This window comes from Trichogramma pretiosum, unplaced genomic scaffold (assembly GCF_000599845.2).
Source record: "Trichogramma pretiosum strain Unisexual culture from Peru unplaced genomic scaffold, Tpre_2.0 scaffold155, whole genome shotgun sequence".
In the NCBI taxonomy this organism is placed as follows: domain Eukaryota; kingdom Metazoa; phylum Arthropoda; class Insecta; order Hymenoptera; family Trichogrammatidae; genus Trichogramma; species Trichogramma pretiosum.
In genome coordinates this window covers 111814-123556 of record NW_019640825.1, presented here as the reverse complement: position 1 = coordinate 123556, position 11743 = coordinate 111814, and the positions used below count along the sequence as shown (strand labels likewise).

Here is an 11743-nt window from a genome sequence, read left to right as displayed (position 1 = left end):
AAAATACACACACGCACGGTCTTTCGCAATGTTTACTTCTCTCGAGTGTCTTTATAACTCATAATAAGTATGTCACAATTATACATTTCCTCTCTTTCTCGTTCATTCATTCATTTTTTTCTGTCCAAATAGCACGAATAACTCCGCTACTACCCTAATCATCGATTTTCGCAACCGCAGCAGCAGCTCGTCGACTCGTTACCATCGTTGTTATCGTCGTCACCTTCGAGCTCGAGATTTTGGCTGGGCCCGAGCGGCAGCAGATTCCAGACGCACTCGGCTGTCTCGTTGCGCTGCGCGTCGCTGTACGTGTGCACCGAGAGGCCGGCCTCGTAGCCGAGCAGACTCCGATGCCAGTGGTATCGCTCGCAGGCCAGACACTGGCCCGTCATCACGTGCTGAACGACGATTCTGCAAAATTCATCGACTTCGTCCGTCATATAAATTTCTTTTTTTTTCTCTCTCTCTCCTTCGATCGAACGAACCTGACGCAGGGCAGCACGGGCGAGGCCTCGGTCTCGAATCTGCGCGACCTGTCCCAGTGCAGGACGCGCCACTTGGCGTAGCCGTCGGGGCTCGAGCTCAGCCTCAACGGATAGTGATCGTTGGCCACGTACTGGCCGTCGAGCAGCGGCGTCTCCATCCTCAGGTACAGCGGAGCCTTACCCGCTGCACCCACCACCCAGGCCAGAGCGAAGAACACCTCGGTGCCGTAGGTCAGCAGCTCCTCGTCCCTCGAGTCCTTGCGGTTGGCCTTGACGCAGACGAAGCTGTTGTTGACGCTGCAGGGCTGGCCGCCGATCGGCGCACAGGCCACGCCGCAACCGTCTCGGATGCCGCGCACTTGGCCCGAGTCGCAGTCGGACTGGGACACGGTGGCCGAGACGACGAGGCCGAGGCGTGACGGTCCCCGAGCCTGGGGGTCCTCCTCCGGGCAGCCGAAATCCGCGGCGAGCGAGTCCGAGACGTCGGGCGACTCGGGACTGTGCAGCTGCAGGCCGTCCCCGTAGCGGATCGGCCGGTCGCAGTGGCTCGCGGGCGACTCCGTGAAACGCAGAGCACGACCGAAGGCCGCCACGAGACGCCGCCTGATCTGCTCCGGCAGCTGGCCCGACTCCAAGCGCTTCTTCTCGAGCTCGCGCTGCTCCTGCAACATTGATTTTTACAACAACGGACAAATAAAAAAAAAATTATCGTCGCTCTCGATCGATTTTTATCGTTGTTACTCTCTTTCTCCCCGAGCGCGGAATTATAATAATTATATTACGTAGATTGCGCAATGTGCCTCGCGGGCGCGAGTGAAAGTTTTTTTACCCGCCGCGCGAATATCGCTTTATTCGCCGTTATGTATACACACAGAGATAAAACTATCGGCCATGGGAAAAAATTAGGCACCGTAAAAGAAAAAAAATTTATATCCTCGTAACAGGTCTGTTACACATTTTAGAATTCCCAATCGCCGCCGCGACACGTGGACGCGTAGTACATACACACGCGTATACATATACATTTTTCTTTTTGTTGTAATAATAAATGCGCGCGTCGCTTTAATTTAAAACGAAGCTCGGCGCGCGGCCTTGAACTTTGCAACGTAGACACGTGCAGTGCAGTAGATGCATACGCTCGAGGGCTGTATACGAGTCGTCGTCGTCGTCGTCGTCGCGCTGTTTAAATTATATTATAAAAGGATCCAGCGGGCGTGTAGACACACAGCGAGTCCGAATGCGCCGCATCTAGAAATAGTTGAAGCGACTCGCGATGTACGAGTGTATGTAATGTACGTGTGTGTGTGTGTGTGCTACAATAAACAGACGTTTGACCCACTTTCGCTTCCCGCTGTATGCGCGCGTGTGTATTATATACACCTAAATTGCGCGCCCGATTTATAATCGATAGGGAAAATCCAATGGATGATAACGCCATTGGCCCCTCAGATAATTCAATATGTATATAAAGTCCACTGTATGGCGTAGTCGCGCGTTACTACGATGCGTATCCCCGAACGACCCAATTTTTTTTTTCCTGCTTTTTTTTTGGACAATAATCGCTTTATAAAACTACTACTACCCGCTTTTTCCGTTGCTATCGTCGCGAAGTCGATTACAAAAATGCGTGACGCGCGCGCGACTCGAAATGTATATACGCGTATACAGAGTTACGTAGAAGGTAATTTTCAATGGCAAAAACTTTTCTTTCCCTCGTTCTCGTTAAATTTTTTTTCTTTTTCATTTTTTCACGATAATGATCCCTACTCCGATGCCGATTCGAATTGACTATATACACGACTATAATCGTCGACGTGCTCTCTCTCTCTCCTCCCACGAAACGCGCGAAATATTTCCGATTTATTAATAGACGCGACTGTGCATTCTCTGTATTATGCGCTCGGTGTGTGTTTGTGTGCAGCGCCGCAGCAGCAGCTCTCGAGCTTTAAACGATATTTAATAATAAAATTATTCATTCGATTCCGTTGTTTGTAACGCAGATCTCGACGACCGACGACCGACATTATGTCAAGAGAAGAAAAAAAATGATGAGCAATTATGGATTTTGTCAAATTAGTTTTTGCGGTTATGGATCGACGATCGACGATCGATGCTGGGGACACTCTTTTTCATGCTCCGTTTCACGCGCAATTAAGTTTTTTTTTTTTTTTTATTTTGTCATCCGCTCATACCCGGGGCGGCGATTCGGATATACTTACCGATTCGAGCTGCAGCTTGTTGAACCAGAAGCCCACGAGAACCCGGCCGCTGTACATGACGACGACTACGACGATTTTTTATTGGATAATTTTGACTCTTGAATTTCCGGATAAAGTAATGATAAATAATACTCGAACAAAAATGAATCGACGTGTATCGGGTATAGTGAGAAGGTTATAAGATCAATTGATTCAACTCGTTGCTTTTCTTTTTTATATCGATATACTTATCAAAAATCATATTTATTCACAATTTTTTTAATAAAGTATAATAATAATTATAAAGTAATACGATTAACATCTCCTTATTTTCTTCCTGTCTAAGACAATATCCGCGTGTATGTGTGTGTATAATATGTACAACTTAATTAATGGCTAAGTCTAAAATATTTTCGCAAAACAAAGAAGAAAAGAATAATGAATTAATGTTTTTTTTTTTTTTGGATCGTTACAAACGCAAAACAACAATGTACAGGTGGTAGCTTAAGGCGACAATAGTAATTATAAATCATAATAATAGTAATATATAAATGAATTATAACATCATCATTCGAGTCTTAATGTACATGCGATACATATATAACGATGGTTTGCGTGTGTCTGTGTGTCTGTGTGTCGTGGGTATTTGTCACATATGGAATCTCGCGAAACATNATATTAATAATATATATTTCGTTTATAATATATATGTATACTCAATGGGCTGGCCCTGACAAGGGCCTTTGACGCAAAAGAAGAATATAGAGATAAAAATCGAGAAAATCATAAATGTCTATTATCGATGTAATAATAATCCTAATAATGTATATAACTACTCGTCCATTCGCTCGCGCGGGTCATTCGTCTCTCTCACTCACTCGCTCGTTCGTTTCTCGCACACGTATACACTTTATAATGATAATAATAATAATAATAATAATAATATGTATAGATATATGTATATTATAGGCAATTCTAATCGTCACTCATAGAATTACGTTGCCCACACTCAGTTGAAAAGGAACCGCACCTACTCCTATCCTCGAATCTTCATCCTCGAAAGATTTACTTCTTCTTGGGTGCCGCTGGTTTCTTGGCCGCCGGCGCCTTCTTGGGCTTGGCCACCTTGGGCTTCTTCGCAGCCGCCGCCGATTTGGGTTTTTTCGCTGCCGCTGGCTTCTTGGCCGCCGCCGGCTTCTTCGCTGCCTTGGGCTTCTTCGTCAGCTGCTTCACGCTCTTCTTGGCTGCCGCTGGTTTTTTAACCACCGCCGAGCTGCTGGCTCCAGCCGGGGCTGCCGTTGTCGACGAGGCAGCGACCGGTTTCTTGGCCGCGGCTGGTTTTTTGGCAGCCGGTTTCTTCGCGGCGGGCTTCTTGGCCGCTGGCTTCTTCTTGGCCGGCGACTTCTTGACCGCCGACGCGGCTGGCTTCTTCTTCTTCGGGCTCACCTTCTTCTTGGCCTCGACACCCGCGGCTGAAAGCTTGAACGAGCCCGAGGCTCCCTTGCCCTTGACCTGGACCAGCTGCTTGGCCACCACCGCGGACTTGAGGTACTTCTTGATGAAGGGCGACAGCTTCTCGGCGTCGACCTTGTAGCTCGCCGCGATGTACTTCTTGATGGCCTGGAGGCTGGAGCCGCTGCGCTCCTTCAGGGCCTTGATGGCCGCGTTGACCATGTCGGAGGTGCGCGGATGGCTGGGCTTGCTGCGCGGCTTCTTGGGCTTGGCGGACTTGCTCGGGCCCGTCTTCTTGGTGGGGCCCACAGTGGCCGGGGCCGCGCCACCGCTGCTCGCTGCCTGCTCGCTCTTGTCTGCCATTTTTAACTTTTTTTTACTTTACTCGAGAAAATTACACACACACGAGTCGCGCTGCTGCTACACGTGCTTTTTGTATTGGTATACAAACACCGAAGTTCTATATAGATATACAGAGAGAATAGTACCGCAAGTTACTGAGTCAATGCGTAGCGCGCGAGTGCCTAGTGGATAATAGCGCGAGCCGAGCTCGGCGTCGCGATAGTCATGGCAGAGCGCGGACCTCGCAGAGGCGCCCAGAGCGACTTGCGCCTCGCGCGCCCGACCACAAGCTCAAGCTCTGGTACGCTTTCGCCGCTTCGACCGGGATTATCACCCGGAGCGAGTGGCACCGGGTCGGCGTGCGACCTCGTACGGGCTCCACGAGACTCTGGCCTCGACGTTGCGCGGGTATTTTGCCGCGAGCTCGCGAACGACGCGGTGTACGCGGACTTTTTCTCCGGGGCCTCTGTGCGGACGAGATCGCACCCTCGGCCGTTGACGGGCCACCCCGGCCACGAGGTGACCGCGGGCTCGGTGAATTTTTCGGCGGCCGAGAGGCCAAAGACAGTGCCACGTCGGGGTGGGAAAAAATCCCGCCTAATATCCGGCCGTTTCGGGAAATAATCGGCCGCGTCGAGGAAAGCCTGGGGTCGCTAGCGCGCTGATCGTTGCCGAGACTCGAGACAGTGCCGAGCTTTTCTCGATTCGACGAGATCGTTGGGATTTTTTGGAAATTTTTTTGGGACTGAGGGCTGGGATCGTCGAGAGGGTCCCGGAGGATCGGGTTTGATGGGGGTCGGGCTCGCGATTCCACGAGCTCGAGGGCTGAACGAGCGATCGCGCTTTTTTCGGCCTTTGTATCCAAGCGAGTCGGACGAGCAGTAACAGGTATGTCGGATAATGGTGTAGTGCGGTAATTTTTGAATGGAAAAGTCGATTTTCCATCGGGCATCGGATCCGAGAGACGAATCCGTCGATTTTTGCGGCAAAATCGAGTGGGACGGGTCCAATTTTAGCCGTTTTTGCGAGCGACGCGGTCGTCGCGCGAGGCCGTCGTGTGCGAGCTATAGCGTCGCGCTATAGGGTACGCGCAAGTAGCTCTTGCAAAGCGATTGTTATTATCGTTGTTGTTAATTTTTTTGCCAAACAACAATAAATAAGTGGATTTTCGATTGAAAAAAGTCGGCGATGGTACATTTTTCCACAAATTTCTCGGATACTCGTGAGATCGCGACGATGGGTCGTGCACGTTCGTACGTGTGCGTCGCGTACGCGTTACGCGAGGTTTACGATAGGCGATCGCCGAAAATTAAAAGTGGAATTGGTAATCGACGTTTTTTCGCGGTGAAATCGATGATTAGGATGGAGGATGCGTAATTTTTACACAGTTTATTGGAAAAATTAACGATTCGTACCGGTGAGTTTTTCGGATCGCGAATCGTTTCCGCGAGTAAAATCCCCATTGTCGGTTCGTTGATTTTCGATGGCCGGATTCGGTGCGCGAGTTACATCGACGCGATAATGTTTGTAATGGGAATTTTAATGATTAATTAATGTTGATTTAAATAAAATTTTTCAATTAAACGAGCGACAAAAATCGTTAAATCGAGAAATAAATCGAAATTTCATAGATCCATTAAAAAATCGAGCCATCGCTGCGATATACAAAGCTCGTTTTTTTGTTCTGCCTTTTCAACCGCACCACGCAACTTTTTTCTTCTCGCGCGATACATAAAGTTCCGATTTTGAAAATAAAAAAAAATTCGAATTTATTTAAAAAAGAATGCTCGATTAAAAACACGAGATGCCAATAAACACCATGACCCAATATGACCCAATCGACTCATCCAGTCGTCATCGCCATAAAGCAGCCGAAAGCTCCAACTCGTCGATTTTCACCATAGCCTTTACCGATCTCGTCAAGCCTCCCATCCTCGAATCCACCCATCCTACCTTCGAATTTATCGAAAAAGCCGAAAAAACGAACGCGAGATCGATGCTCGCCGCTATCGACGAGTCTCTCGGTTTTCCCACGTATACTACCACACGAGCTCGAGCCGAGCGAGGTCCGCTCCGCACGCGCAACTCCTCGTTCGATCCGTCTTCACGGCTCAGCCAACCTACCGATCTCGACGTCCGACCTACCGATCGCCGCGCGAATAATCCGCCTTTCATCCTCCGTTGACCGCCTCGCGACTTCCTCGATGAAAAATCCCCGATAACGATGGAACAGCCGAGGGTGTCGAAGTCGCCGCGGGCCGCCCGCTCTCGGTCTTGATCCCGTAGCTCGGCGAACCTCCGAGGAAACGTACTTTCAAGCTCGGCCTCTAAAAAGCCAAAAACCTCGACTCACCGATGCCGCGAGTCTCGCAGTCGTCTCGAAGCCCCGAGTTACGAAAAATCCGTGGGCAACGCGGCCGCGGCGTACCGCGATGATACGCGCCTCCGACGCGGCCAAAGTGCAACGCGCTCGGCGGGTCTCTCGGCGAGGTCCGCGCTCGCGCTGCAGCCAGCCTCGCGTTGGAAAGAGACGGGAATAGGCAGCAGCAGCAGTGCAGTGGCAGTATAGTGGCTCATAGCAGCCAGCACGTGCTTATACACACACACACACACACACACACACACACACATAAAGACACAGACACTCGTATACACGTGCTCGCACACGGAGACGGGCTTAACGAGACGCGCGCATACCCACACAGGGATGCCAATGTTTTTGTTCAACACATGCGCGTCGATATATGTGTGTGTGTGTGTACATGAGAGCCTCGTGCTGCGCAGGGGCTCTATATGTCAACGCTCGTTTTTCGATGTGTGGGTCTGTGTATATAAGTATGGGAGAATATGTATATATACTATATATATAAGTCGCGTGGGTATATAGATATATATATGCATGTATAGAAGAGAGCGAGCGCAGCTTTTGCCCGCGCGCACAAAATTGATTGTGCACTGGGCGATTATGAGCCTTGCCTCCCGGACGCGCGATCAAAACAATCTCCTTCTTTTCTCTCTCGCTCCCTCTCGATTCCCCCCCTAATATAAATACGTACATATATATTTCTCGCGGCTGTTCACCGCGATCGGGCCCTTTTTTTTTATCGTCATTGTGCGCGAATGTGTATATGGGGCTGCGACATATGGGCACACAACGGGGGGGGGGGGGNGGGGGGGGGGGGGTATGATTTTTCGTGCGTAAACGCGTGAAAAAGAAAAAAAAAATTCATCGATGCGACGCATAATCTTCTTGGTTCGCGTATACGCGCGTATTGTATGTATATGCACGAGTGTGTAACAGCTCGCGCGGGAGCGTACCTGAAGCGTGGGTGCGGTTTTTCTAGAATAAGCATATGAGATATGGAAAATGGAAAAAAAATATGCAATAACGACGAAACTGTTGAGAGACGAGAGGAGCTGCTTCGCGACGCGATGACGACTCCTTTATTGTTGCGTTATGACTTTTCTCTCCGTCTCTCTGTGTTACTTTCCATACGCAACGCGAACGTGATCTATTTATATACCAATGAGGCGCTCATTTATACGTGAGTCGATTTTTTCATACGGTTACACCGTGTCTATAGGCCGACGCTATCGATGACGAGCCTTCGTTACGTAGGGTCATGTAGCTTCTTGAAAGCTGCACTCCGAGTACTACCCCCTGTTTTTTTCCGTAACGGGATTGAGAGCTTTGGTGAATCGTAATTGTCTTTCGTCGATCGATGAAAATCCGTGCCTAAACTAATTTTTCCCTTTTTTTCTCCCATTAAAAATTCGTAAAAATTCGATTGTTTCATCTCGTTTCTACGGGAGAGCTTTGCTAAAAGTTATCCTCGACCTATAAACAAACTCGTATACGGTTTGAACTTTGGGCATACACCCTTTTTCGCTCGAGCGATATATGAGTTTCGATCGAGCCAAAAGTCAAGTTGAACTTCGAAAGGACGACGCGCGACCTGTTCAACGATAAAATATACGTACGAGTACGTGTGTATCGATAATTTGCACCGGAATCGCAATCGCGGCGCGAGTCGTTTTCTCTTATCGGCCGCAAGATTCTTTCTTTCATTTTTTTTTTTATTTTCGAGTCTTTTCGATGTTGCGCGTCGAGCAACGCGCTATACGATGACGCAGGTGTGCGTTCGAAACGCGGTCCAGTCCAACGTCGCGTCGATTCGAGCTCTCGGGTATTTACGGATTACTCAATTACCAAGTCGAAAAAAAAAAGAATAATAAAAATCCCATAGATCGTCGCGGTAACTCGATCGTCTCCGTTGACGCGTGATACGGTAACGATAAAGGTTTCGATTGCGCCCTTATACATATCGACGACGACGACCGGCGCAAGTCGATCGCTCGACATTTATTATTGTAAGAAGAAATGAAAATTTTCCACCGAGTTTTTGATAATCGCGCGCGATGCGGATTGAATTTCGCTCGCTCCTTCTGCTCGCTCCGTAATCTTTGCTGCATCAACTCGATTTGAAATTTCGATCGAGAACAGAGAGAGAGAAAAAAAAATACGAAGAATCGGTCCACCGCTCGGGGATCGTTTGCAAATTCTCGGTACACGCGTTCTTGAATTATCACATACAGCAGCGAGTCCACGACGCGCATACGAAAAAAGAGGGGAGGGGGTGTCGGTGTGCGTATGTATTAACCAAATCCTTATCGTCGAAACTATATTTAAAATTTCAAACGTCGAAATCGCACGTAGAAAATGAATAAGTCATATATAATTCGTCGGACGTTAGCAAAAGATCGCGAAGAAAAAAAAATTTTTTTTACCGATCGTCCGCTATTTTCGGCCCCCGCGCGATCGGTATCTATACGGGAGTATGGTCCTCGATGTAAACTCAAATTTTTCGAGCGAGCTCATAAACGTACTCGTGAATGATAAGAAGTAACGATCGATCGTTCGACTTACGTTAACATTTATCGTAGGGTATTGCGGTACAGCTGCTACATCCGCAAAATACCGATCTGCCGGAAAACACAGGCCTACCCGACAAAAACCGGAAACATCTCGATCTTTACGCGATCCACCCCGAAAATCCATATGCTCCCAGTCGCAGGCTCTTCGTGATCTCGCGCTTCGGCTTCGTATGCGCGCCCGACGTGAAATGCATCGGCCGCGGCGACTCGCGCGTCCGCAGCGACGAGTTAGTCTCGTCGCTCCGCGAGAGACTAGCACGCGAGGCAGCACGCGCGATACCGCCGAGCGCGACGGCTCGATCTCGGCCGCGGGCCCTCGGAGCCGCGGAAAAACCCGATCGAGGCCTAGTTCCGAGTCTGGTCTTGTAAATAATTAAGATTCAGGCCCAGTCACCACCCGGGCGACGAAGTTACGCGGCTTTTTGGCCGAGGTGCGCCAGCCACGTCGCGCAGCTTAGCCCCGAAAAAAGCTCTCGCACGGAGTTAGTCGGGCCAGCGAGACTCGACCGCGTCATTTCCAACGACGAGCTGGACTTTAATCTCGAGGCAGGAAACTCGAGCCCCGGTGAAATCGACCCGCTAAGCGTCGAAAATCCAGGGCCGAGTGGCCAATGCGTACCGCGGCTCGAGCTTGCTCGAGGCCACCCAGAGGCGAAAGTCGCCAGGGGCGCGCCTCCGCGGTCCGCGCTCTGGCATGACACCGCCAGCTCGCCTGGCAGCTCGGCTTTGTTATTGCCGAGACTCCGAGCAGCGACGCGCAACTGCAGCAGCAGCTCTCGTGTGCCAGTGCATATACATACATATATAGATACAGTTCTCGGTACACGCGACCTAGTTTTCGCGCGTAAGACGACAACAACAACAAATCTCTTCAATCACGAATTCGGCCGTCACTTGGAGCGCAATGGTCGCCACGGCAGCAGCATTACCCTCGGGTGCGGTTCTGGCTTCGGCTAAAAAGAAGCAGGCAGCGGCCGCAGCTAAGAAGAAGAAGGCCGCGGTCGTGCTGCCCAAGAAGAAGCCAGCCTCGGCGCGCGTCCAGAAGGTGCATCCGCGCACGGCCGAGCTCGTCGACTCGGCCATAGCCGCCCTCGGCGACAGGAGCGGTTCAGGCCTGCAGGACATCAAGAAATACATCTCGCAGCAGTACGGCGTGGACGCGGAGAAGTTAACGCCGTTGATCAAGAAGGCCCTGGCGGGCAAGGCTCAGGGTGCGCCCGGTGCTTTCAAGCTAGAGCCCAAGAAGAAGGCGGCCAGTCCGAAGAAGAAGCCAGCGGCGAAGAAGTCGCCAGCTAAGAAGAAGCCAGCGGTGAAGTCGACGGCGGCTAAGAAGAAGGCAGCCAGCCCGAAGAAGAAGAAGACGACGACGGCGCGAAAGTCGCTGGGCGCCAAGCCGCCCAAGCCCAAACAGGCCGCGAAAAAGAAGAGCAGCCCGGCCAAGAAAAAGGCGGCCAAGAAGACGGCGGCTAAGAAGTAAGATTATTTATTATTTATCGATAACGTATGGAGCGTTTCAACAACAGCAGCAGCAGCAACAAAGTACGCAAGTAATACAATTATTTAAGAGAAAAAAAAAACGAAATAAGGCGTAACGAACTTCGACTTGTTTTTATTTTTTTTTTTCTTTCTTTTCTTAGCGTAATTTATAATGTAACTACGCGAACGGCGAAAAAAGAATAATATTATTATATTACGTATTCGTGTGTAGGTATATGTAGCGAACCGATCGTGTGAGAGGAGAAAAAAAAAATTACGGTTATCTCCAATTACGATTGATATCTTCTCGGACGATTTTCGTTATTATTATTATTATTGTTGTTGTACACGGCGAGAAGGAGAAAAAACAAAGTTTCACGGTGTGTGCGTATTCGAAAAGTAAAGAAAAGAAACGAGATGCAGATATATATCGGTAAACAAACGGCACTTGTAAGAGCCCTTGCTTGTGTATATGGTGCATATATGTATCTGGTGAAACGGACGGTCGCTGTCCACTTTTTGGTTTTCTATTATCGAACAAAAAGAAAAAAACAAAACAAAGCCGTATATTGTGATCAAAAAGAAACCGAGGAAAATTTTCAAATTGTAATCTCCCCACCTCCCCCACTGTCTCCCTCCGCGGATAATATACATAATTGAATTATAAATAATAGTTATTATCTTGTGTAAAGTTTATCGCAAATGTTCTATCTCTCTAATAGACAATTACATATTATACGAAAAAATATATATTATATATTTAAAAAGTATGTATATCATATATATTAATTAAGTTAAGAGCGTAAATAAGCTATTATACATTGTAAACGTACGCATCTCCCCCCCCCCCCCCCC

The 11743-nt window shown here is 49.0% G+C and overlaps 3 protein-coding genes across 3 annotated transcripts; 1 reads left to right on the top strand and 2 right to left on the bottom strand.

The window, feature by feature from the left end:
* Nucleotides 1-97: 97 nt before the first annotated feature.
* On the bottom strand, nucleotides 98-3365 carry LOC106652686 (cilia- and flagella-associated protein 161-like). The gene is made up of 3 exons (XM_014371780.2): nucleotides 2705-3365; nucleotides 486-1147; nucleotides 98-411 (listed from the first exon to the last, which is right to left on the bottom strand). The coding sequence occupies exons 1-3, from the start codon at nucleotides 2759-2761 to the stop codon at nucleotides 159-161; spliced, it is 972 nt and encodes a 323-aa protein (XP_014227266.1). The 5' UTR covers nucleotides 2762-3365; the 3' UTR covers nucleotides 98-158.
* Nucleotides 3366-3382: 17 nt separating this feature from the next.
* Nucleotides 3383-4656, bottom strand: LOC106652700 (histone H1C-like). The gene has a single exon (XM_014371802.1). It carries the CDS (start codon nucleotides 4496-4498, stop codon nucleotides 3749-3751), a length of 750 nt encoding a protein of 249 aa, XP_014227288.1. The 5' UTR covers nucleotides 4499-4656; the 3' UTR covers nucleotides 3383-3748.
* A 5471-nt stretch (nucleotides 4657-10127) lies between these two features.
* Nucleotides 10128-10965, top strand: LOC106652684 (histone H1-like). The gene has a single exon (XM_014371779.2). It carries the CDS (start codon nucleotides 10317-10319, stop codon nucleotides 10887-10889), a length of 573 nt encoding a protein of 190 aa, XP_014227265.1. The 5' UTR covers nucleotides 10128-10316; the 3' UTR covers nucleotides 10890-10965.
* Nucleotides 10966-11743: the final 778 nt, after the last annotated feature.